The sequence below is a fragment of the Scyliorhinus canicula genome, chromosome 8 (assembly GCF_902713615.1).
Source record: "Scyliorhinus canicula chromosome 8, sScyCan1.1, whole genome shotgun sequence".
Taxonomy (NCBI): Eukaryota; Metazoa; Chordata; class Chondrichthyes; order Carcharhiniformes; family Scyliorhinidae; genus Scyliorhinus; species Scyliorhinus canicula.
This window is the reverse complement of record NC_052153.1, coordinates 7,217,854-7,245,379: the sequence shown is the minus strand read 5'-3', so window position 1 is coordinate 7,245,379 and position 27,526 is coordinate 7,217,854. Positions and strand designations below refer to the sequence as shown.

At 49.6% G+C, this 27,526-nt stretch overlaps 1 protein-coding gene across 1 annotated transcript in view; it reads right to left on the bottom strand.

Annotated features, from left to right (window-relative positions):
• si:dkey-238d18.4 (TBC1 domain family member 15) overlaps positions 1–17,726 on the bottom strand; it is a 74,456-nt gene extending 56,730 nt beyond the window's left edge. Inside the window, exon 1 of the mRNA XM_038804102.1 lies at positions 17,432–17,726. Coding sequence (XP_038660030.1) covers positions 17,432–17,726 — 295 coding nt within the window. The remainder of the gene's footprint in view (positions 1–17,431) is intronic.
• Positions 17,727–27,526: the final 9,800 nt, after the last annotated feature.

The following is a 27,526-nucleotide window of genomic DNA, read 5'->3' as shown; positions in this document are numbered from 1 at the left end:
AGCACTTTACAACCAATGAATTACTTTTTTTTAAACTGTATAATGTTGGGAATGCGTCAATCTTCTGTTTACTTTCTGGTCAAGATGTGGAGATGCTGGAATTGGACTGGGGTGAGCACAGTAAGAAGTCTTACAACACCAGGTTAAAGTCCAACAGGTTTGTTTCGAATCACTAGCTTTCGGAGCACTGCTCCTTCATCATCTGAAAGCTAGTGACTCCAAAAACACCTGTTGGACTTTTAACCTGTTGTATGCACTCTCTGGTCAACTTGCGAAGGGCTTTTACAGTAATTTCAAAACTACAGTCCCAGTTATGAGCAACACGCTGTGTTTTTAATTGATCTGTGTGCGGTGTTGTACCATTAAGTACAACAAGTTTTCAGCAGCCAAGATTTCCTCTTTGGAAACCTGGATAAAGGTTTGATAGGTTCGAGGTAGAGGTTTTCTCACCTGCGGAAAAGTTCAAAACTAGGCGATCAGAAATGTGAGGCAGTCACTAATCAGCCCAAAACAAAAAGGTCGAAGTTTCTTTACCCAGGGAGTGGTGAGAATGTGGAGCTCGCGACCACGGGGAGTGGTTGAAGCGAATATCATCAATGCAGTTAATGGGGAGCAGCATGGTTAAAGGATATAGTGATAGGGTGAAATGAAGAGGCTCATGTGGAGCTCAAACCCTAGCACAGACCTGTGGCTCGAATGGTCTGTGCTGTAACTCTGAAAACGCGCATCCTCACCATTAGCCAGATCGGCTAACTTTCCAACAGTGACTGCACTTCAGAAACTACCTGCTTGATCGTAACGTGCTTCGCAGCATTGCTGAGGATGTGGAAGGTGCTATAGAAATGAAAGTGGTCTTTCTTTCTATTGGCCACATGGAGAGTGACCAGAGATCGAAGCGGTGACCCTCATGGCTTGTGATATTCAGCACTGCTCCATGTGGGCCCACCTTCTGAGTTAATACTACTGATGGAAAGCTTGGCATCAACCCGGCTCACATTGGAAAATCCATAGGAGCACCACGGACAAGTGTACATCGTTTCAGGCTAATGGACAGAAAGCTGTGGGTAGCAGGGCTGCAACGTATCGACATGTGTGGGTGGTGTTCGAGACTCCCTGTGGCTGAGTGCGCTGGTAAACTGACCGTCATTGGTGTTACCACTCTGCAGTGCTTTCAGGATTGATCCAGAACCTGAACTGCAGCTGTGTTTAAATGGATTTATTTCCCAAGTATTGGAGATCTTTCTTGCTTCTAAGGTTCCATGATGTGCCCTTGCCCTCCACTGTACAACAAAAGGATAAGCCAGGGAATTACAGACCAGTGAGTCTCACATTGGTGAGAGGGAAACTATTGGAGAAAAGTTTGAAGGGCAGAGTCAGTCTCCACTTGGTTTGACCAGGGATAATCAGCATGGCTTTGTCAGAGGCAGGTCACGCCGAACAAATGTGACTGAATTGTTTGAGCGCGTGACCAGGTGTGTAGATCAGGGCAGTGTAGTTGGTGTCGTTTATATGGATTTCAGCACAGCCTTTGTTTGACAAGGTCCCACATGGAAGACTGATAAAGAAGGTAAAAGCACATGAGATCCAGGATAATGAAGCACGTCGGATCCAAAATTGGCTCAGTGATAGAAGACAGAGGGTGGTGGTAGAAGGCTGTTTGTGTGACTGGGGGTTGGCGCCCAGTGGATCAGTGCTGGGTCCCTTACACACATATATATATATATATAAAGGATATTAAGATTGGCAGGTGGTCGACACTGAAGAGGAAGGTCTTAGGTTACAGGAGGATAGAGACAGATTGGTCAGATGGACACTGGTCTTTATCAGTCGTGGCACAGATTGCAAGAGCAGGGAGAGCTGTACAGGACTTTGGTTAGGTCACAGCTCGAGGGCTGTGGAAAGGATACGATTGCACTAGAGAAGGTGCCGAGGAGATTAATCAGGATATTGCCTGGGCTGGAGCGTTTGAGCTATGAAGACAGGCTGGATAAGCTTGGGTTGTGTTCTTTGGAGCAGAGAAGCCCGAGAGGGGACTTGACTGAGAGGAAATATAAGATTATGAGGGGCATGGACAGGGTGGATAGACAGCAGCTGTTCACCTGAGGTGGAGGGTCAGTAACAAGGAGGCTTAAATTTAAGGTGATAGGCAGGAGGTTTAGAGGGGATTTGAGGAAAAACTATTTCACCCAGAGGGTGGTGGGACTCTGGAATGCACGGCCTGGGAGGGTAGGTGAGGCAGGAAACCGCACAATATTTAAAAAGTACCTGGATGAGCACTTGCAATGTCAGAATAGCCAAGGTTGTGGGCCACGTGCTGGAAAGTAGGATTAGTGTAGATTAGAATAGCTTTTGTCAGTGCAAGCTTGATGGACTGTATGACTCTATAAACTGGTCAAAAACACTTCTGAAACTTTTAACTGCATCTTTGAAGATCAGAAAGTGATGATGTTCCTGCCTCAGGAGTCATACCTCACCACCACAAGTGGAAACCAAGCATTTAGAGAGCAGGAAGCTACACTCAAGTTACCTGCCAACAGGAGCTTACAGCTCACCCACATTAAAGGGGAGTTTGGATGGTTCAAAGTAAATATTAGTTTCAGGTTAATGTGTTTGAACTTGGCACTACAAGATGCAACCTGCACGTCAAGTAACTGTGTCAAGCCCAACCAGCCAGATCAAGCCTTTGAAAACTTCACAGGCATCCAGGATTTCAAAGATGCAGTGAGTTCCAGATGATCTCTCACAAAAGGCAGCCTGCATAACCCTTAAAGCAGAGCCCCGAGCCCTCGAAAGTAATTGTTGTGTTGCTTTCACCCTTGCCGCCCACATCAAGACAAAGAGTTTGTTTTTCGGAAGCAACCTTCATCAAAGAAGGAGATATCAGTTAGAATGTACGCTACCATCCAGCCCAGCGTGCGGCCACTGGTGTTCAAGCTCCACAAGATGATAAGTGGATCTCAACCCAGATGCTCAAGAACGGAACGTGTTGCAAATCCATTTAGTGGTGGTTGGTCCGTTTACAGAATGCAGTGTGAGATAGGTCTATTCCCCAACGACTAACCCAACGTCTCAGCATTTTCTCTAAAATTTAGAGTCTCTTTACAGAAAACAAACGGTCAAAGCAAATCGACTAGTGGACGGTGGGGCGACAGCTCTGGGTGAGGCTCTGCAACCAGAACGCGAAAGGAAGTTTAACTAACCAAACCAAACCAAAATACAATTCCCCGGGGTTGGCGGTGGACCCCAGCCCCCTGCGGTGCCCACTGGCCATGGAAAGTCGAGCTACCTCGTAGATATAGCTGCAGTCGTACCTTCTTTGTACTCAATTAATTCCCCCCCCCCCCCAATTAAGGGGCAATTTAGCGTGGCCAATCCACCTAACCTGCACATCTTTGGGTTGTGGGGGTGAAATCCACGCAGACTCGGGGGGGGGGGGGGGGGGGGAGAATGTGCAAACTCCACACGGACAGTGACCCGGGGCGGGGTTTCGAACCCAGGTCCTCAGCGTCGCAGTGCCAGTGCTAACCACTGCGCCACATATCTCCCTTCTTTGTACTCTTAATAAAACAATAAATTCAAACGACAGGACAGGGGTAGAGACCCCGGTGAGGCACTGTGACTAAAATAAAACTGGCCGCGAACATAGCCTCGGTAGCGGGGCAGATCATCAGGTCAGGCGATTCCCGCAACCGCTCGCTACCTGGACCTGTGTTTTTATTTTTAAGTATGCGGAGCATTTTATTGAATTTCAGTTACATTTTTCTCACACTATCTTCAGAATGAGAGAGAGAGACATTCATTTATTTCCAGTGGTTTCAGCGCCGAAGATCGAACCCACAAGAGCACATCTAATTCTCAGGACAACGTTGGCACCGATCACCAACCCAACCGCCCCGGCAGATTGAAGGACAGCCACCAGGCATCCGCCAGCGACACCTCCTCCACTGCCAACAGCTGCTGCAGGCATCACACTTGTTGCAACGGGACCCGCTTGCTATTCCAGCGCTGGCAAATCCCCCTGCTTCCAGAATCGCTGGAGCAGCAACGATGGTACCAGCTCTTGCTGCAGTTCCCACATCATTTTCTGCTGATTTTCGCTCTGCAACCCAAGGAGGGCTGACCCACACGCAACGGACCTCAGCACACCCTGCACCCCGCTGTGAGAGTATGGCTCCTAATGCCCATGATTCACGATTCTGTGAACTTAACAGCAACCTGTTGTTTTCTTTTCCAAAGCCAACTGGCTATGCACAGTATTAAGGCAGCACGGTGGCATTGTGGATAGCACAATCGCTTCACAGCTCCAGGGTCCCAGGTTCGATTCCGGCTTGGGTCACTGTCTGTGCGGAGTCTGCACATCCTCCCCGTGTGTGCGTGGGTTTCCTCCGGGTGCTCCGGTTTCCTCCCACAGTCCAAAGATGTGCAGGTTAGGTGGATTGGCCATGCTAAATTGCCCTTAGTGTCCAAAATTGCCCTTAGTGTTGGGTGGGGTTACTGGGTAATGGGGATAGGGTGGAGGTGTTGACCTTGGGTAGGGTGCTCTTTCCAAGAGCCGGTGCAGACTCGATGGGCCGAATGGCCTCCTTCTGCACTGTAAATTCTATGATAATCTAAATTCTATGATTTCACAACTGCGGTATAGCCGAGAAAGCCAAGACGTCGCTTATTATTTTTTTTTACAACGTCCAATTTTCAGTCAAACTCCGGGAATTCAAACTGCATATTATCCGTGCCACTTCTGTGGACCCCGTTAACGGCCAACTTGACCAGAAGGGTCTCCTCCACACCGGGTTGCCGAAGATTAGGGGTGTGGGGCTGAAGTGCAACTTCGAAGTTGAGGAGCAGCCCCTTCAAATAACTAAAAAAAGGGGGCTGCAACCTCGGGTAATCGAGACAAACGTGGAGCACAGACGCCCCCCCCCCCCCCCCCCCACCAGCAGAAAAAACATGCGATCTGGGAGTCCATGAATCACTTACACTGCTGTGTGTAAAATGCTCCACACCAGGTCCCTGATGGGAGAAAATGAGAATTCCCACGTACAGAGATCTCCACTAGGCAGGGTGGCACAGTGGTTGGCACGGCTGCCTCACAGCTCCAGTGCCCCAGGTTCAATTCCGGCCTCGGGTGACTGTGCGGAGCACGTCCTCCCCGTGTCTGCGTGGGTTTCCTCTGGGTGCTCCGGTTCCCTCCCAGAGTCCAGAGATGTGCTGGTCAAGAAGGCTGGAGTGCGTGCAGCATCAGGCCGCACAGGAAACGCAACCCCCCCCCCCGCAGCGACTGGAAGGGCAAGGAGGAAATTTCTGCGTGATGGCTCAAAATGTGGGGTTGCGGCTCCTGACGAGGTGTGGGGTCGCAGGATCATTGTAGAATTCCTTCCGAACAGGGGTTCGTTCAGACAGGAGTCCACCGCACACTTGAGCTGCCTCGACACCCACCATCGGGTCCGAGCAGACCCTTCTTTATATGTGTCCAAGATACTTGAATCAACCCATATCATCCACCCACTTACCCTTTACAACGTAATTAACGTAACAGTAATAACCGAGCCTGCTCCCACTCTACTTCATGTCTCTCTTTTCCACATAACCTTTCTCCCTGTGTGCTTCTCCTGCTTCGCTTTCAGTACAAGTTTCCCCTTAAACATAGACGTTCACATATGGATGCATGCAGCCCTGTTAAAATGTTAAAAATGCATAAAGCAATCAGGAAACTTTTTGATGTGACGGAGGGAACAGTTCCCGTCTTGTCACATGTCTAGCGAAGACTCACGAGTGTAAAACCTTGCCGTTTATTATAACAAATAGCATAGCAAGATGGCTAGGAATAATAATAACACAATTCCCTACACTGTCCTTATGAATAATTAGTCCCGCACGGAGTGGGCCTGGTGTACAAGCGGTAGAATCACAGTGCCTTCTGTCGGAACTGACAATGACCGTATTCTTAAAATGCTTATTTCTGGCAAACTGCCTCAGGCCAAATTATGTGAATACAGAATCAGGCGGCTTTCATAGAATTTACAGTGCAGAAGGAGGCCATTCGGCCCATCGAGTCTGCATCGGCCCTTACAAAGAGCACCCCACTCAAGCCCACATATCTACCCTATCCCCGTAACCCAGTAACCCCGTTTTAACCTTTTTTTGGACGCTAAGGGCAATTTATCATGCCCAATCCACCTAACCCGCACATCTTTGGACTGTGGGAGGAAAGCGGAGCACCCGGAGGAAACCCACAGACACGGGAAGAACGTGCAGACTCCACACAGACAGTGAGCCAAGCCGTGAATCAAACCTGGGACCCTGGAGCTGTGGAGCAACTGTGCTAACCACTGTGCTACCGTGCTGCCCCTCGCTCTGATTTTAAAGGTTGGAAAGAATAACTGGAATACGCTTTTTTGACTTGCTGTTCCTACCAATTTCGCCTGCGACCTTGCACACAGCAAATTGTGTACGAGAGCCCGGGCCACTCACATTAACAAACTGCTCCCTCAAGCCCATGTCTTCATTCCCCCGAGCAAGAGGTGGAAAATTGCTTTTAGTTTCTTCACTGAATTCAATAAAAGGTGATGACGAGATTGTACAGGTAGGCAGGGTTACCTTGGCAACCGTTTCTCCATTTCGATAGCGCCTTTCACGACCTCGGGACACTCCGCGGCACTTTTCAAGCCGGTGAGGCACCTTCGACGTGCAACCACGGTTGGAAAGTAGGAAACGCAGACGCCAATTTGTGCACAGCAAGATTCCAAAACAGCAATGCGATATTGAGCAGATAAGCAGTTGTGGATCACTGGGAAGAACTCTTCCCCTGCTCATCTTTGGGATAATGTCCCGGGGAGCTTTTACACCCACCCGAGAGAGGTGACTGCCCACCCGAACGACAGCACCTCAGACAGCGCAGTGCTCCCCCAGTACTACATTAGGAGTGCTAGCCTGGAGTTTTATGCCCGGTCAGTCCCTGGAGTGGGACTTGAACCCACGATCTTCTGACTCCAAGGTGACAGTGCTACCGACTGAGCCATGGCAGACACTGGGGGAGTGGGTGCGCACTACGGTGGGCCTTCACAACTTCAAGAAAGAAAAAGGATGGCATTCAATAGCCTACGGCATCTCCTACAAGGCAGATGAAGGGACTGGAGAGACTGCTTCCAGTAACAGGGAGGTCAATAACAAGAAGCGACAGACTGAAAGGAGTTGGCAAAAGATCCAGAGGGGAAATGAGCGACCCGATGGCACAGTGGTTAGCACTGCAGCCTCAAAGCTCCAGGGTCCTGGGTTCAATTCCGGCCTTGGGTGACTGTGTGGAGTTTGCACTTTCGCCCCGTGTCTGTGTGGGTTTCCTCCGGGTGCTCCGGTTCCTCCCACAGTCCAAAGATGTGCAGGGGTAGGTGGATCGCCCCTTAGCGTCCAAAAGGTTAGGTGGGATTACTGGGTTATGGGGATAGGATGGAGGCGTGGGCCTAAGTAGGGTGCTCTTTACAAGGGGTGGTGCAGACTCGATGGGCTGAATGGCCTTCTTCTGCACTGTAAATTGAGTTGAGAGGAATGCACTGCCCAAAAGGACAGCAAAAGCAGGCACAAATAATAATTTTCAAAAGGGAAAAATTTGAAGGACTACAAAGACCGAGGGAGTGGGACTAATTGGATAGATCTTTCAAGGAGCCAGCACAGATATGATGGCCCAAATGCCTCCTCCTGCACAGGAAGGTTGAATGAAGGATATTACTCCTTCATTAGATGGCACCGACTCCACATTCATAAAACTATTTCAGTTCGAATAAAGTACTCGAGATGACTCGTCAGCAGTATAGGCCGTCTTGCTGGTGTCTGAAAGAAAGCCATTAGCTCTCATTGTGCCATATGCCCACATATATATTCACACACGGCCTTGCTCTCGAGTGCCACAGCAGCACAGGGTACATGCACATGACTAAAATTCAATTAATCAAGTGTGACAAGATGCATATTGATATTGCCAGTTCGCAGCCAAGATTTCGACTCAGAATCGCAGTGCTTTGCAATCCCTGCTCACACATGCAAAAACCTTTCAAATGCTGGTTACAGAGTATTATCGAAAGCAGGTTAGGACCGCAAAGGTTTGTCTACTTCACTGAAGCAGAAAGCAGGTTCAACGGTATTACTTGCATATTTGCTAAAGGAATAGAGTTTTTTTTTTTAAATTTAGAGTACCCAATTTTTTTTTTCCAATTAAGAGGCAATTTAGCATGGCCAATCCACCTAACCTGCACATCTTCGGGTTGTGGGGGTGAGACCCACGCAGACACGGGGAGAATGTGCAAACTCCACACGGATAAAGGAATAGAGTTTGACTGAGAATTCTGGCCCACGAACCGAGTCTCAGTGGGAGGCACCCTCAACTTGAGTTAGAAAGTTGCTTTAGATTTATTGTCACATGTACCGAGGTAGAGTGAAAAGTATTGTTCGGCGTACAGTCCAGACCGATCAGTCCATACATGAGAAACAAAGGATATGTGATAAATACACAATGTAAATATATAGACATCGGGTGAAGCATACAGAGTGTAGTGCTGCAACAGTAGAGAAGATGTGTGGCGAGATCAGTTCAGTCCACTGGTAACAGTGGGCAAGAAGCTGTTTCAGAGTCTGTTCGTGCGTGTTCTCAGACTTTTGTATCTCCTGCCCGATGGAAGAGGTTGGAAGAGAGAACAGCCCGGATGGTAGGGGTCTTTGATTATGCTGCCCACTTCAGTAGGGAGTGGATCTCCCGGTTAAACCACGGTGGGGAACGCATGGACTACCTTCTTTGCACACAATCTTCAACATACTTACTGAAGAAGTCTGTGACAGTGTCCGTCTAGGTTGTCCACTGAATTCTTGAATATGGGCCAGCCTACTGACTCTAAGGAGTTGTGTAGGAGTTCTTCCATTGCTTCAGACTAGTATTTCACAACCTTCTTAACCGGATTCTCCCACTTAAGTTTCTGCTTATATGCCGGGAGAAGGAGCACCTTCTCGTGGTCCGATTTTCCAAAGTGCAGTCGGGGGATGGATCGGTAGGCCCTGGTGGGGCAGATGTGTTGGTGGAATCTTGGCAGCACACTCGAGGTTGGCCTGGTTGAAGTCCCCGGCCACAATGCACAAGGCTGCCGAGTATTCTGTTTCATTGTTATTTATAGTGGTGTACAATTCATCAAGCGCCTACTTCACTTCCGCCTGGGGTGGGATGTACAGCGCCATGATGATAGCAGAAGTGAACTCCCGTGGAAGGTCGTATGGGTGGCACTTCACAATCAGGCATTCCAAGTCCAGGGACATGAGAGGCTGACACTCCTAGTGAAGTACTGGGGGAGTTCTGCAGTGTGTGTGGCGGGGGGGGGGGGGGGGGGGGGGGGTTAAACAGAGGTCCCATCCATTCTCTTGGTTGAATGGCAAAGTGGCACTATTTCAACAAAGGAGTCGGGCACTTCTCCCTCGTGCCTGGCCGATATTTATCCTATGCATGCGTGCCCCCTCAGCAGTGGGCAGGCCCAGCATCCAGCGGGGCAGACCGCCTCCTCCTGATGTCAGCCCGCTGACCCAGGAGCAGATTAAAACAAAAATTGATGGCCGTCTTCCTGCCTGGAGCGGCGGCAGAGAGCAGGTCACGTGCGGCGACATCTTGTGCCCTGGGTTGAAGAGAGATTCCTCCATTTTGTAAGCAGCAAGCAACGGGACTGAAGAATTTAAAACGGATTGTTTCATTATAAGGAAGAAAGGACCAGAGACCCAAACAGACCAGGATCTCGCAACTAAATCTGCCGGAGAGCTTCTCAGGAAAATCCACGGCAGGACAGAGCAGTGCTGGTGTGAGCTCCAGGGCCTTTGGTGAGCAACTCATTAAGGAGCTGAGGAAATCAGGAACCAAGGAGAAAGATGATTTCCTGAGATATGACATTGTGAATTTTGCCAATGCAAATCAGGATGCAAAGCCCATGTGTGTTATATGCAGGGAAGTACTGGCAAATAAGAGGTGAAGTTTCAGATTTTGAAAGCAAAGTGGTGGGTGAAAAATTCCCTTTAATAATAATAATCTTTATTCTCACAAGTCGGCTTTAGGGGCTGGTTTAGCTCAGTGGGCTAGACAGCTGGTTTGTAATGCAGAACAAAGCCAGCAGTGCAGGTTCAATTCCTGTACCAGCTGAGAATTCTGAATTGTCCCTCTGTGTACCCGAACAGGCGCCGGAACATGGCGACTAGGGGCTTTTCACAGTAACTCCATTGCAGTGTTAATGCAAGCCTACTTATGACAATAAAGATGATTTTTAAATTTACAATAACACTACAATGAAGTTACTGTGTAAAGCCCCGAGTCACCACATTCCGGCGCCTGTTCGGGTACACTGAGGGAGAATTCAGAATGTTTTGAGTTTGAGACCTCAGAGTCAGTTATTAATTTACAGTTGACTCCAAATTAAAAGATGACGCTGCTGTACCTGACCTATGATACCACATTAATAAAAATAACAAAAGCCCATGAAGTTGTCAGTATTCTGGAGCAGCATCTCCCAAGAGTATCCAGCGCTGAGTAAAACGAGCATTATATTGCTATTGCCCTTCACGACAACCTACATGTTAGAGGTAGGACTTTCTGTTTTCACAAAGATGAAGACAGCACAAAAGAACTGAGTAAAGTCTGCACCTGATATGCGCATTACCCTCTCCTCCTTTGCACCTGATTCAAGCGAGACCATGAGGACTAAGCAGGCTCCCCTTTCACAGTAAAGGTCAGCGAACGTGGCGAGGGTTGCGAAGGTCGGCAAGTGTGGGTCACAAAGGTTGCCTGACGTGGGTCCCAAAGGTTGGCCGGTTGGCAAAAACAGGGTCCCCAGGGAAGAAAGTTTGGAAAACACTGGTCTAGAGGAGGTGAAAATGGGAATGGTAGAATAATCAAAATAATGGTAAATTCTGTCTGGGCCAGTACTCAACCTGATTCGAGATCTTTCATTCTCTCCATGGTTAGAGCTGCATCTACTTTTGCATTTGCTACTTGAAGATTAACGAGATATCACACATCCTTCTGAGATTTTAAACTAAGGCCCATCTGGTACTATATCGAAGAAGAGCAAGGGGATGATTCTCCCCAGTATTAGGACCAATATTTGTCCTTCACGCGACATCACTAAAAACAGATTGTGTTTTAACAGATTGCTGTTTGTGAGAATTTGCTGTGCACCTACAGGCTGCTGTGTTTACAACAGTGACTTCACTTCAAAAGTACTTCTTTGGTTGTAAACCACTTTGAGACATCCAGAGATTACGAAATGCGGTGTATAAATGCAAGTCATTATTTTTATTGCGTTTACCTTACTTCCCCTTAAATGCACCCGTGATAAAACCCTCAAACCTTCAAAGGGCATTTGAAGACTAAGCATGGCGAGTTCGAGGACAGGAGGCAGCGAGAACTTAAATCATCGCCTGAAGTCCTTAGCAGAAATGTTAACATTGAATGACAAAGCAAGCGAGATTGTGAGGACCAAGCTGGCTTACCCGTCACGTTAAAGTTAAGTGAAAATGGTGGGTCGCGAAGGTCGGCCGGCGTGGGTCACAACGGCTGGTTGGCTGGTAAAAATGGGCTAAAAAGTTTAAAACACTGGACTAGAACACAGAAACAGTCTGTGTTGGTGTCTATCCTTTATGTGAGCAGCAAATATAATTCTATATACCCACTCTGTTCTCAGGCCCGTCATCTCGCCATCTTTGCACCCTTTTTTTATTCGTTCATGGGATGTTGGCATCGCTGGCTGGGCAAACAATTATTTCCCATTCCTAATTGCCCTCGAAGGGGAAATTACAAGTCAACCCCATTGCTGTGGGTCTGGAGACACATGTAGGCCAGACCGGGTAAGGACGGCAGATTTCCTTCCCTCCCTCCTTGTACCCGAACAGGCGCCGGAATTTTCACAGTAACTTCATTGCAGTGTTAATGTAAGCCTACTTGTTACAACAAAACATTATTTATTTATTTTATTCGTGAACCAGATAGGTTTTTACAACAACCGGCAACGGTTTCAGAGTATTACCCTGGGTTTCTGTTTTTAAAAAAAATAAATTTAGAGTATCCAATTCATTTCTTCCAATTAAGGGGCAATTTAGCCTGGTCAATCCACCTACCCTGCACATCTTTGGGTTGTGGGGGCGAAACCCACGCAGACACGGGGAGAATGTGCAAACTCCACACGGACAGTGACCCAGAGCCGGGATCGAACCTGGGACCTCGACGCCGTGAGGCAGCAGGGCTAACCCACTCTGCCACCGTGCTGCCCTGGGCCTCTGGTTTACTAGTCTAGCGACTACTCCCCTACTCTACAGGATTACATCAGGTGCAGGGAGGTCGAGCGGAGGAACCTGCACTCTTAAGGACATTCACTCCACTACCACAGAAACAAGATCTCAGTGAAACACAAAAATAAATCTGATAATGCCATCCGACAATACCTTTGCATGGTGCTGTTAAAATAAGCAAGCTACAAGAGGGGAAAATGAGTAACACTGGGATAAGAATTCGAGTCAATTTGAAAGGAAGAGTGAACAACTTTCTAATGGGAAACGGCCGTTAGAAATATCAAACATTAATGGAAGTTTTCTCTGTGCAGAGCAGGCGGAACGTTCTGGGTACGTTTTTGTGCTTTCATTTTAAGTTTGCCGTTATTCCCCCTTCCAAACCCTTCAAAGATCAGCGAATCAGTCTCTCACACCTCAGGCTGATCATGGATTCAAGCCCCGCTCCAGGACAAAAATCTCATAGCTGGCACTCGGGTGAACGGGTACTGAGGGAGTGCTGCACTGTCCGAGGTTCTGCTCCTCAGGCGAGTCATTAAATGAAAATGCTGGACAATCTCAGCAGGTCTGTGGGAGAGATAAGGGGGGGGCTAACGTTTTGAGTCTCGATGACTCTGTCGGAGCTTTGAACAAAGAGTCATCCAGACTCCAGGATCGCCACAGATCCCATCAAACCTGGAGAAATAGAAGAACGGGCTGATAGGGTGAGATGAAGAGGGGCTGGTGGGACTCCTGTGTAGAGCTTAAACACCCGCACAGACCAGATGGGCCGAATGGCCTGTTAGATTCGGCCCACACCTGTCCTTACAGGGGCAACAACCTTCCGATTTGATAATGCCCAGTTGCACACGAAGGTTCAAAAAGCCGAAAGGCCAGAATCTTTGCTCGGCCGTGCATACAACTGATGAATTGAGTTTCCCCAGGTGTGGCTCTTACAAGGAGGAACGCTTCTGCATGAATCCAGCAATAAACATGAATAAATTACCATCATTTACTGCACTGTCAACACAGAACACCCCAACCATCTGTTGGCAGACACATCCTTCTGTCAACACAGTCCAACAGCCCGAGACTCTGAGCTGCCATCATTATCACCAGCTGTGGGAAAAGCACAAATTCTTCCCCCCCCCCCCCAATGTCAGTCACAAGTTACATTATCGGCATGTCACTCAGTCAGAAACACAGAGGCATCTTTAAATGCATGACTTCACCCATACTGGTTCTATTTACTCAGTTTCCGTTGCGTTTGCTCCCAGCCTATGTTGAAAACTTTGATCAAATTACCCCTTTTAATCTAATTCCCAGGGAACACGGCACTGATTTGTGTACTCCGTATAATTTAACCCTTGGAGCCCCGGCAGCATTTTGCTGAATATGTTCTGCCCTCCCTCCCAGACTAATATATCCCTCCTAAGGAGTGGAGTCCAGAGCTATGCACGTTACTCCCGCTCTGCTCCAACCACAAGCAGCTGAAGCATGGCTTCTACCCACTTGTATCCCAGTCGTTACCACACTTCAATATTGGGTATGAGGTGCCTCGAGATATCTAGTGCCTGTGCAAAGCTATAGTGGGCAACAAGTAGCACAGTGGGTTAGCACTGTTGCTTCACAGCTCCAGGGTCCCAGGTTCCATTCCCGGCTTGGGTCGCTGTCTGTGCGGAGTCTGCGCGTTCTCCCCGTGCCCGAGTGGGTTTCCTCCCACAAGTCCTGAACGACGTGCTGTTAGATAATTTGGACATTCTGAATTCTCCCTCAGTGTACCCCAACAGGCGCCAGAGTGTGGCGACTAGGGGATTTTCACAGTAACTTCATTGCAGTGTTAATGTAAGCCGACTTGTGACAATACAGATTATTATTATACATTTTAGGTAAAAAAGAGGCAGCATTTCACGAGCCCTTTTTCTTTATTCTATATTTGCTCATGACATTTTAATGACCTGCCTACCTGGATCCACCCCCCAGTCTCTTTGGACCTGCACTGTTTTTAGCTGTTCATCGTTTAGAAAGCACTCAGTTCTATCCCTTCTGGGTCTAAAGTGGATGACCTCTCATCTATCCACACCAAATCAATTTGCCAGTTTTACCCATTCATTGAAAGTCAGCTCCAACAGGGGTTAAAATCAGAGCAAGTGCAAAACCAATTCTGTACCAGTCACCACTCAGCCTTCCAATAGCTGGGCTAGGTGGGGAACAGTCAATTTCCAAGGAGAAAAGATGGACCTCAACACAGTCTTGTAAACACACTGGTTGACAACAACAGGCACGTTAATATCTGCCTAGAAGTGTGGAACAGCTGCAGGGATTTCTGGCTTGTGGCTCGCTTTGTGTCTAACCCGGAGAAGTAATTTAAAGAGCGCAGAAGTGGTGTCAGGTACGGCGGTGTAACTCATTCAGGGATCAGCAGAAAAATAAGTGTTTTTGCATTGTCTGCCACGCCACTAAAATAAACAGTGATCAGCTCCCAACAATCCCTGGCCGCTACAGGAATTACACAGGATAAATGGCACAGAAACAAACCATTCAGTCCAGCCAGCCCGCATTTAAGCTCCACTCAAACCTCCATGCCCCTCAAACTCCTCTTGCCCTCGCCTACACATGTAGCTTCCCGTTAAATACTACCCACTTCAACAACTCCCTGTGGCAGTGAGTTCTACAGTCACACTGCTCTCTCAAACGTTTCTTCTGAAACCCCGAGTGGATTTCTTGGTGACCGTCTCTTATAATCACGGCCCCTTGTTCACAGATCCACAGGATAATACAGTGCAGAAGAGGCCCTTCGGCCCATCGAGTCTGCACCGACACGTGTTGGTATTCCTCACCAAACGGACACCCTCTCAGTGTCAATTCTTGTCAAAAGCTTTCAACATTTTAAAGGCTACCATCATGTCACCCCCTCAGCCTTTACTTTTCAAGGGAGAAAAAAAAAAGAGACCCAGCCTGTTAATTCTCTCCGGATATGTAAAAGCTCCCTGTTCTGGGAAAACTTTCTCTTCGGCTCAAAAACAAAAAGAACATATCAACTTAGCGTTTCGAAAGAGGAAATCTTGCAATCTGCTTCTGAAAAAAAGTTAACTGTTTCCCTCTCCGCAGATGCTGCCAGACCAGCATTTTTTGTTTTTATTTAGGAAATCTTGTAATCTGGGTACATTGACTGGTGAAATCCTGTTGTTTTAATAGTATAGTATATTACCGATTAAAAATGGTTGCTCAAACCGTAGTTTAAGATTAATGTAAAGCACCTCACTAGTTCACTAGAGCATCAACAGGACATTGACACAGTCCGCACATTGCAACAGCGACTACACCTGGAAAAAACACTTCATTGGTTGTAAAGCACTTTGGGGAGCCCTGCGATTGTGAAAGGCGCTATACAAATGCAAGGTTTCCTGTTTAGAAACGCACAGCAAAGAGTTGCTCATGTGACGGGCAGGGACAGTGACACTGCACGAACCATCTCACACTGGTGGTACCTGCATTACAGAACTTGTTCAGTAAAAGATACAAGTCTGCACTCCCAGCTATTGCATTTGGAAATATATTGCAATCATAAGCGGAAGCATTTGCACCTGCAATACTCAAACATACAATGGATAAGATAAGTGCAGTAGAAACACACCCTTATCAGTGAGAACGTGAGAGCAAACTTAGCCATTCGTGCGATCGAATGTAAAGAGAAATAACACAGCCTTCTATTAATTTTAGCTTCGCAACCACCACCACAAAGTAACCACACTGCAACCTCACCCTGAATAGACCACCAATTCTGTACAACAAATCTGCACACTGGGATAAATTATATTAACAGTATTCATTAGTCACTCATTGCAAATATCACCAAGAACCACTTAGAGCATGCAATCATTCATTTCCATTTGTTTTCCCATGCTTTATACTATTCCTCTTCACGGGAAGACTCTCTCCTGTAACAGCCTCCCCAAACAGGTGCCGGAATGTGGCGACTAGGGGCTTTTCACAGTAACTTCATTTGAAGCCTACTTGTGACAATAAGTGATTTTCATTTCATTTCATTTCATTTCAGATATCATTCACCCATCTCCCCCCCCCTGGTGCTCCACTATGCCCGGTCCTCAGGGATTTGGGGGGGGGGGGGGAAATGACAGGATGCCTCTTCCTGGGACATCACTCACCACTGTCCTCACTCACAGGGATCCTAACTCAAGGGGGCTCTCCTGCCCATGCAGGGGGCATCACTGCCCATCTCCCTCAGGGGGTCTGTTCATTCCTGGGAGGTTATGCAACTCCTGAGGCATCACCTACACTGTTCATCCCTGGCAGGCATCACACCCAATGGGCTGTTCTTCCCTGGCAGGCATCACACCCCATGGGCTGTTCATCCCTGGCAGGCATCACACTCCATAGGCTGTTCATTCCTGGCAGGCACACATCCCAATGGGATGTTCATCCCTGGCAGGCATCACATCCCAATGGGCTGTTCTTCCCTGGCAGGCATTACATCCCAATGGGCTGTTCTTCCCTGGCAGACATCACACCCCATGGGCTGTTCATCGCTGGCAGGCATCACATCCCATGGGCTGTTCATCCTTGGCAGGCATCACATCCCAATGGGCTGTTCATCCCTGGCAGGCATCACATCCCAATGGGCTGTTCATCCCTGGCAGGCATCACATCCCAATGGGCTGTTCATCCCTGGCAGGCATCACACCCCATGGGCTGTTCATCCCTGACAGGCATCACATCCCATGGGCTGTTCATCCTTGGCAGGCATCACATCCCAATGGGCTGTTCCTGGCAGGCATCACATCCCAATGGGCTGTTCATCCCTGGCAGGCATCACATCCCAATGGGCTGTTCATCCCTGGCAGGCATCACATCCCAATGGACTGTTCATCCCTGGCAGGCATCACATCCCAATGGGCTGTTCATCCCTGGCAGGCATCGCATCCCAATGGACTGTTCATCCCTGGCAGGCATCACATCCCAATGGACTGTTCATCCCTGGCAGGCATCACATCCCAATGGGTTGTTCATCCCTCGAAGGCATCACATCCCAATGGGCTGTTCATCCCTGGAAGGCATCACAATGCCAAGGTTGTTCGGCGTGGGTAGGCATCACTCCCCGCCGAGCTGTTCGGCCCTGGTGGCCATCACTCACCCTCCTTGAAGATGAGTTTCCTGAACTGAGACTCTCTGACCAGCCGCCCGTCCGAGTCGAAGAGGAGCGGGAAGGTGTCGGCGCTGAGCCCGGGCCCCCCACCGCCTCCCCCCGGGTCCGGGGGCTCCATGCAGCCACGGAGCCAGCGCCCCTCGCCCGCCGCCACTGTCTGAGCCCGCTCCCTCAGCCCCGGCCGCTCCTCCAGCGTCTCCCGCTCCTCCGATCCCAGGCCGCGGCGCCAACCCTCCGGACTGCCCGGGCTGGGGTCCCCGCTCGGAGAGCCGCCCGCTTCCATCGGGGGGGGGCGGGGTCAGGGGGCGGGGCCAGGAGGGGAGGGGGCGGGGACCCGCTCGGAGAGCCGCCCGCTTCCATGGGGGGGGGGGCGGGGTCAGGGAGGGGGCGGGGCCGCCCGCTTCCATGGGGGGGGGCGGGGTCAGGGAGGGGGCGGGGCCCCGCTCGGAGAGCCGCCCGCTTCCATCGGGGGGGGGCGGGGTCAGGGGGCGGGGCCAGGAGGGGCGGGGTCAGGGAGGGGGCGGGACCGCCCGCTTCCATGGGGGGGAGGGGTCAAAGGGCGGGGCCAGGAAGGGCGGGGTCAGGGAGGGGGCGGGGCCCCGCTCGGAGAGCCGCCCGCTTCCATGGGGGGCGGGGTCAGGGGGCGGGGCCATGGAGGGGCGAGGGGGCGGGGCCCTGCTCGGAGAGCCGCCCGCTTCCATTGGGGGGCGGGGTCAAGGGGCGGGGCCAGGAGGGGGGAGGAGGGGGCGGGGCCCGTGGGGGTATGGGGGCGGAGGAAGGTGGAGCAGGGGAGAGGCGTGGTCCAGGGCGTGGCGATTTAGGGGCGGGGCCGGCCATGGGGCGGAGCTCGGAGCGTTGGCGGGTCGGGGCACTGAGGGGGCGGAGCACGTGGAGGGGGCGGGGACTGAGGTTTGGGGGCGGAGCCTGAGTCCATGGCTGGGTCAGAGCGAGAGAGGAGCGTCGAGAATAGGCGGGGCGAGGCGTTAGAGAGGGGCGGGGCTAGAGGGCGTGTCCAAAAGTGACAGGGCGGGGTCGCAAGGCTGGAGGAGGGGAGCGGAAGGACACATGCTTTGCCGGTGCTACAGAAGGTGGGGCTAATCAGTGGGCGGGGCTAGAAGGGGCGGGTCGAAGGGGGGGTGATCAAAGTAGAGGCGGGGCCAGGCGGAGGGCGGAGCCATAGGGGGCGGGCTCAGACCAGGATGGAGCTCGAGGGGGCGGAGCTGGAGAAAGGGGCGGAGCCTGTGCACACCCCGCCCCTTGGCCGGCTGATGACCTCATGCCCGGCGCGTTTGCGCAGTTGGCACCAGGCTGGCAACATTCCCCTGCCTCAACTTTCCTTTACTCTCTTCAACCCTTCCAAACTTTTCCTTTTTCATCCAAGCGATCCATCTCCCCTGTCACTTCTATCTCATCACTTCTCCAATATTTCCATCCATTTGGAGGGAGTGATTTAATATTATTATTATTGTTATACTTTCCCATCACTCCCTCCAAACACTATTTCATTCAATCTATTGTTAGGAAACCGGAGCAGCAATGCCGATTCGGGGGAACCATAGATTTGAGCCAGGGAAGTGGGATGGAAATTTTCCGAGATGGGAGGAGAAGGGGATTAAGACACTAAAAGATTTGTTACTTGGGGGTCGGGTTTGCAGGATTGAAGGAGCTGGGAGTGAAGTATGGGCTGGAGCAGGGGGAAATATTTAGATACATGCAGGTTCGAGACTTTGACAGGAAGGAGATACAGAGCTTCCCGGTGGAACCGGCTTCCACATTGCTGGAAGAGGTGCTGACGACAGGGGGACTGGAGAAGGGGGTATTATCGGCGGTTTACAGGGCTATTTTGGAGGAGGAGAAGGCGCCGCTGGAAGGGATCAAGGCAAAGTGGGAGGAAGAGTTGGGAGAGGGTATGGAGGAGGGGTTCTGGTGTGAGGTGCTCCGGAGGGTGAACGCCTCCACCTCGTGTGCGAGGTTGGGGCTGATACAGCTGAAGGTGGTGTATAGAGCACACCTCACGAGGGCGAGGATGATCCGATTCTTTGAAGGAGTAGAAGATGTGTGTGAACGTTGCGGGGGGGGGGGGGGGGGGGGCGTTTGGTCCTGTCCAAAGTTGGAGGATTACGGGAAAGAGATTTTTAGGGTAATCTCTAAAGTGGTGCACGTGAAACCGGACCCAGGTTCTCGAGAGGCCATATTTGGGGTGTTGGACCAGCCAAGGTTGGAAAGGGGCACAGAGGCAGATGTTGTAGCCTTTACCTCGTTGATCACCTGAAGGCGGATCCTGTTGGGATGGAGAGCAGTCTCTCCACCCTGTGCCCTGGCATGGCGGGGGGACCTGTTGGAATTCTTGACGCTTGAAAAGGTGAAATTTGAACTGAGGGGAAGGATGGAGGGGTTCTACAATTCATGGACGTTATTCATTCTGCACTTTCAAGAATTAGATTACATCGAACATGAGGGGGGGGGCGCCTGGGAGGATTTGGGGGAGGGTGACTGTATGTGTTAATGGTGACTATGGGTGATTCCTCATTCCTTTTTGTCATTTGTGGATGTTAACATGCGGGCTAATGTTTGGGGGTTTGGTTGGAGGATGGGATCGTTGTTATTGATATGGGGGTTGACATTACATTCATTACTGATTATTATTTATTGCTGGGTGTAAATTTGGGAGAAAATGTGAAAAAGGAGGAGAATAAAAATATTTAAAAAAAAGATACTGGACCAGACCCTGACTTTTGTTAAGATATCGGTCCAGACCCTGACTTTTGTTAAGATATCGGTCCAGACCCTGACTTTTGTTAAGATATCGGTCCAGACCCTGACTTTTGTTAAGGTACTGGACCAGACCCTGACTTTTGTTATCGGTCCAGACCCTGACTTTTGTTAAGATATCGGTCCAGACCTTAACATTTGTTAGGATCCTGAACCACACCCCAACGTTTGTTAGGATACCGGACAATAAACCCCAAACAATTTGCAATTTGTAAAACTTTGAGGATCAATTACTTTACCCCAAGAGTAATGATTCTGACCAATAGATATATTTAATGTTACAACCAACTTTAATTTAAACAAAGAATTATCATCAAAAAACAGTTAAACAGTTCTTAAATAAAAGAAAAGAACTTCAACTCACTACGCAATCCAATAGAGTTCAAACTCCACTCCTAAATAAAGTTAGCAATCAGGTTTACTTGCAGCTTTTGAGAGAGACCATTTCAGGAACAACCTGAAAATACTTCCGTCTTGCCAGACTCATATCGTATGGCAAACCCGCTGTTCAACTTAAAATCATATGACAGATTGCAAAACTACAGACGGACCTGGCTCCTCCCATTAATTTCCTCATCTGTATCTCACTTAGCTGTCCCATGATCTGCATAGCTAGAACTGAACACAATCCCTCAAGTTATCTACACCCCAGGGAGCAATCAGCAAACAAAACAATATTCCATTCACCATCTCTCTGCAAATAAGTAAATGGTTGAAAATCAATGATTGCTTCACCCTTTACTACCCCTGTATTGCAGCTTTAGCAGACATACTGCCTGTATGTATTTGAGCCCAGGGCTTTTTAATAACATTACTACAACAAAATATAAAATATAATGTATAACGATTTCCTACTGTGAACATGTGAAGGATTCTCCTGTTCCAAGGCAACTTAATCACATTAAAGGGTTTATTACACTCCCACGCTATAAAGGAAGAGTCTTGTGACTGAGAGGTTGTATTGTTTGCCGTGTGTCATTTTAAGAAGCTTTTTTATTTGATGTTTCTGCTGCCAGTGGCTGAAACAATGCACAGTGTTGCTGCCTTTCGAGCCTCAGGGCTTGTCATGTCATGTCCATCAATCTGTCTGACATCCGCCAATATTACTTGGAACTATGTAGAATTCACAGCACAGAAACAGGCCATTTGGTTCAACTAATCTATGCTGGTGTTTATACCCCACACATCCTCCTCTTGTTCCTCTCACTCTAAAAGCATACATCCTTCTATTCCTTCCTCACACTTGCATGTATCTAGCTTCCCCTTCAATGCAGCTATTATTCTGCAGAAAAAAAGAGCCCCAGCCTGCTCAATCTTTCCTTTCAGTTCTGTCGTCATACTTGTATTTTGTTTTTCATTGCACCTTCTCCCATGCCTCCATATCCTTTTATCGGAGACTCGGAACCGTGCACAGTTATTTCAATTGGGCACAGCTCAAATTTGCATTGTGCTCAATAAACGGCAGTTTATAAAAAAAAATTCTAGTAGAGATTTTCATTTGATAAACCTGTGCAAAGCAGATGCAAATTACACCAGCCAACCATTAGAAATAACCCCCCCCCCCCCCTTTCTCTATTGGCTGTTGGCTACAAACAGGTCCTAGAAGAAGTTGGTGAATGGCCCCCACTCTTTGTGGAAGCCCTCGTGTTTGATCTCCTCCACTTGGAGAAATTCCGATCGGTCGGCCAGCCAGTCTCCAGCTTTGGGTGGTGCTGCTGATCGCCAGCCGAGGAGGATTCTTCAGCGGGCGTTTGGGGAGGCAAAGGCTAGGGCGCCGGCTCTCTTCCCCATAAAGAGTTCTGGCTGGTCTAATGCCCTGAAGGCCGCCACCTTTGGGCTCGGCTCCACCTCACGCCCACAACCTTAGACATTGCCTCGAAGAAGGCAGCCCAGAACCCAACAAGTCTGGGGCATGCCAGAACATGTGCGTGTGGTTGGCCGGGCCCCTGTGGCACCGTTCACATTTGTCCTCCACCCCCAGGAAGAACCTGTTCATTCGGGTTCCAGCCAGGTGTGCTCTGTGCACCTCTTTGAATTGCATGAGGTTTAACCTTGTGCATGTGGAGGTGGAGTTGACCCAGTTCAGTGCTTCACTCCAGAGTCCCTACAATATTTCAATCCCTAGCTCTTCCTCCCATTTTTCCCTTGTCTCGTCCAGTGGGGAGCGTGCCTTTCCCAACATTCGCCCATACAAGTCCCCGCCCTTGCCCCCCCAAGTCTCTGGGAGCATTGCACAGAAGTTTCACCCAGGCTGTGAACCCTGCTCCAAGCCCGAACCGCTCCAGTATCACTATGAGGTAATTTCACTCGACTCTGTCGAAGGCCTTTTCTGCATCCAGGGAGATGGTCGCCTGTGGTGTTCTCCCACCAAATGGGGTCATTATCATGTTGAGCAGGCGCCTGATGTCTACCCTTAACAAAGCCTGTTACGACCACCTCTGGTACGTAGTTCTCCAGTGGCCTGGCTAGGAATTTGTGTTTCCGTGTCTACATTGAGCAGCGAGATGTGTCTGTAAGACCCGCGTTCTGTTGGGTCTTTGTCTTTCTTGGGTATCAGCGAGATTGAGGCTTATGCTAGAGTAGGCCGCAGGGTGCCTCTTGAAAAAAGAACAAAGAAAAGTACAGCACAGGAACAGGCCCTTCGGCCCTCCAAGCCTGTGCCGACCATGCTTCCCATCTAAACTAAAATCTTCTGCACTTCCTGGGTCCGTATCCCTCTATTCCCATCCTATTCATGTATTTGTCAAGATGCCCCTTAAACGTCACTATCATCCCTGCTCCCACCACCTCCTCCGGCAGAGAGTTCCAGGCACCCACTACCCTCTGTGTAAAAAATTTGCCTTGTACATCTCCTCTAAACCTTGCCCCTCGCACCTTAAACCTATGCCCCCTAGTAATTGACCCCTCTACCCTGGGGAAAAGTCTCTGACTATCCACTCTGTCTATGCCCCTCATAATTTTGTAGACCTCTATCAGGTCGCCCCTCAACCTCCATCGTTCCAGTGAGAACAAACCGAGTTTATTCAATCGCTCCTCATAGCTAATGCCCTCCATACCAGGCAACATCCTGGTAAATCTCTTCTGCACCCTCTCTAAAGCCTCCACATCCTTCTGGTAGTGTGGCGACCAGAATTGAACACTATACTCCAAGTGTGGCCTAACTAAGGTTCTGTCCAGCTGCAACATGAGTGTGCTAGTGAGTTTGTGAACATCTCCCACAGGTGTGGGGCCAGAGCCATCCAGAATTTATTATAGAAGTCTACCAGGAATCCATCCTGTCCCGGGGCCTTCCCCGCCTGCATGGGGTTGATGCTCTCCATAACTTCTCCCAGTTCTAATGGGGCAAAGTCGATTTGTAGCTTTTTCCTCTCCGCCAGAAGCTCTACGGTCGGGGCCATGGAATATCGTTGGTCTATCTCCAGTATGGAGTCGACCAGCTGCTGCCTAGCTGTCCTCTCTTCTCTGTCTCTACGTGCTTTATAGACAATAATCTCACCCCTGATCAAAGCCTTCAGCCCCTCCCAGAACGTGGAGGGTGAGACCTCCCCATTCTGGTCATTGGTGCTATTCCAATCTATAGCTCGTGACATTTACTCACAGAAAGCCTCGTTGGCCGGGAGGGCTACGCTCGACTTCCATGGGGAGCACTGGGCACAGCCCATCTCCAACCTCACATCCAGGTAGTGTGGAGTTTGGTCGGAGAGCACGATTGCGGAATATTCTGCTCTTACTATCCCTGGAAGCACCGTTTTCCCCACCACAAAGAAGTCTATGCGTGTAAAAAGCTTATGTGCCTGGGAGAAGAAGAACTTCTCCCCTGGGGGTGTGAACGTCCATGAGCCCACTGTCCTCATCTGCTCCATTATTGTCCTGAGTTCTTTCGCCATGTTAGAGGTCTTCCCTGTTTTGGGGTTGGACCTGTCTGTCTGTGGGTCCTGTACAGATCAAGTCCCCTCCCGTGATGAGGCGGTTTGTGTCTATGTTGGGGATTTCCGTCATCGTTTTCTTTATAAACTCCGTGTGAGCTCTTGCCTCCCTGTCCTCTCTACTCTTGTCTCTTCGTGCTTTATAGGGGATGGTTTAGCACAGGGCAAACTAGCTGGCTTTGAAAGCAGTCCAAGGCAGGCCAGCAGCACGGGTTCAATTCCCGGACCGGCCTCCCCGAACAGGCACCGGAATGTGGCGACAAGGGGCTTTTCACAGTAATTTAATTTGAAGCCTACTTGTGACAATAAGCGATTTTCATTTTTCATTTCATATAGGCAATAATCTAACGCGTATGCGTTAACAAGGACCACTGGTGCCCCTTCCAGGACCCTAGCTGACCATGATGTACCGTCCCCCTGGGGCCGTAACCGTCTTCGTCGTCGGAAACACCATCCTCTTATTAAGCAGTATGGCTGCCCCCTTAGCCCTCGTCCCACAGCAAGAATGGTAGGTCTGTCCCACCCAGCCCTTTCTTATTCGCAGTCATTCCTCCTCCCTCAGGTGTGTCTCTTGGAGGACGACTATTTCGGCGTTCGTACTTCTCATGTGGCCGAAGACTCTGATATTTTCACTGGATGTTCCAGATGACTATTCTGATGGGGAGTTTCTGTCCCCCTCCCTTCCTGCGGGATCAACCATACTTACCTGGTGGATGCGCCCCTGCGCTCTGGGGTATCCCTTTGTTAGGGGGCCACCCAAAATGGCCACTGTCACTGTTCTCCCCATGAGGCCGGGCCCCTGAGCTCCGGGGTATTCTTTGTCCCGGGGCCACCCAACATGGCCGCCATGTGTGTACGCCATGTGGGTGAGCCCCTGCACTCCGGGGTTTCCCTTTGCGCCCTGCTGCCCTCCTTCCTGTGCCTTTGTTTTCGGTTTCAGAACGAGGCGGTGCAGTCCCACGCAAATTGTCTCTCAGCCCGTCCCTTTGGACAAACACGTCCGCATGCAGGCGCCGTAAAATAGTGCCCATTGCCCCTGGAAGGTTACCCAGAGCTTGATTGGGTAGAATATTCCTAAACTTCACCCCATCGCCTCTGCTCTGTTGAATTCAGCCCAACCCTTGGCCAGATCTGCCCCAATGTACTAATATATTCATATCCAGGCTCCTGTTGTCTCTCGTTTCCTTGCGGCCTCTGCTGCGCCAGTTATTCGGCATTTCGGTTAATAGTTTACCTTTGTTTGTAGATTGAAGACAGTGGCGACTGGATGCTTTTCGCCTCGGTTCTGGTCGGCTATTTTCGGTTAAAAATGCCTAAATTCGATTTCCTCGGAGTAGAGCCACCTTCTGTACGTCTGCTCAGCACATCTCCGTCACCCGAGTCGACTGCGAGCCTCACTTCAGAGTCACCCTCACTTCAGCCAATGTGATTCGATTTCTAGTATGTCACAATAATACTTTCAGCAATAGAGATATTTATGTTGTTTTGCTTTTATTAATACCCAAGCATTAAGAATATCCTCACTATTTAACAACTCCATGGGATGGCACGGCAGCAGAGTGTTAGCACTGTTGCTTCACAGCGGCAGGGTCCCAGGTTCGATTCCCAGCTTGGGTCACTGTGCGGAGTCTGCACCTTCTCCCCGTGTCTGCGTGGGTTTCCTCCGGGTGCTCCGGTTTCCTCCCACAAGTCCGGGAAGACGTGCTTGTTGGGTGAATTGGACATTCTGAATTCTCCCTCTGTGTACCCACACAGGAGCCGGAGTGTGGCGACTAGGGGCTTTTCCCAGTAACTTCATTGCAGTGTTAATGTAACCTACTTGTGACACTAATAAAGATGATTATTATCATATAATTGCAAGGAAATGTTGTTTTGATCTATAAGGAGAGAGAAGCAGACAACATGTTATTATGAATAAGACAGAATGATGTGATTTTCCTATGGCAGTAGACCTATTGCACAGTGTATGGTATCAGCGATGGCTCAGTAGGTGGCAGCCTCACCTCTGCGTTCAACTACCGTTTCAAATGCCAGGCTGAAGCTCAGTGCGGTACTGAGTGAGTGCCGCACTGTCGGAGGTGCTGTCTTTCAGTTGAGACTGTTTGGTCTGGCAGGTGGATTTAAAAGGTCCCATGGCATGATCCATAGAATCCCTACAGCGCTGAAGGAGGCCATTCAGCCCATTGAGTCTGCACCGTCTCTCTGAAAGATCTATAATAATCTTAATTATTGTCACAAGTAGGCTTCACTGCAATGAGGTTACTGTGAAAAGTCCCTAGTCGCCACATTCCGGTGCCTGTTCGGGTACACAGAGGGAGAATTCAGAATGTGCAATCCACCTAACAGCATATCTTTCGGGACTTGTGGGAGAAACCGGAGCGCCCGGAGGAAACCCACGCAGACACAGGGAGAACGTGCAGACTCCACACAGTGACCCAAGCGGGCATCTAGGCCCAATCCCCCAGCCTATCCCTGTAACCCCATCTAACCTGCACATCTTTGGACACTAAGGGCATTTTAAAAAATCATGGCCAATCAAATCTTACCGGCACATCTTTGGACTGTGGGAGGAAATCAGAGCACCCGTAGGAAACCCACGCAGACACGGGGAGAAAGTGCGAACTCCACAGACAGTCACCCAAGGTCGGAATTGAACCCGAGTCCCTGGCCTGTGAGGCAGCAGTGCTGACCACTGTGCCACCATGCCAGAGGACCAGAAGACTCGGGGAGTTCTCCGTGGCGGCCAATATTCATCCCTTCATCAACATCACCAAGTTGGATATCGGTGGTGGACATTAACTAGGAATTTATTTGGGCTCCGGTCCATAGGAACAGACTGGAACTGACATTTGAGTTTCGGAGATACATGATTGTAGTGCATTTGCCCACAATAAATTTATTCTAAATGTGTGCAAAGACTGGTTCCTGTTTTGTGCTTCACAACCGGCCTTCTGAAAAGTAATGTTGCTGTTTGTGGGATCTTGCTGTGTACAAACTGACTGCCACATTTCCTGCACTACACCAGTGGCTATACTTCAAAGGCCCTTCATTGGCTGTAAAGCACTTTGGCATATCCTCGTGAGGGGCGCTACGTAGATGCATGACATTTTCTTCCTAATAAAATGCAACAGTAACTGGCTGGTCTGAATGCTAGGCTGACGAAAGCCAATCGAGATTCTCAATGAGATTCCGAGTTTGAATCGTGCAGTGCAAAGTTTCTCCATGTATGATTCTGGCAGATACAGATGGTGGCCGAAAGTCTCTGAGTCGTCTAGTTCTAGTCTCTCCCACGCGGGGAAACATTCTCTCAGCATTGACCCTGTCAAGTCCCCTCAGGATCTTATAACTTTAATAAGATCACCTCTCAATCTTCAAACCTCCAATG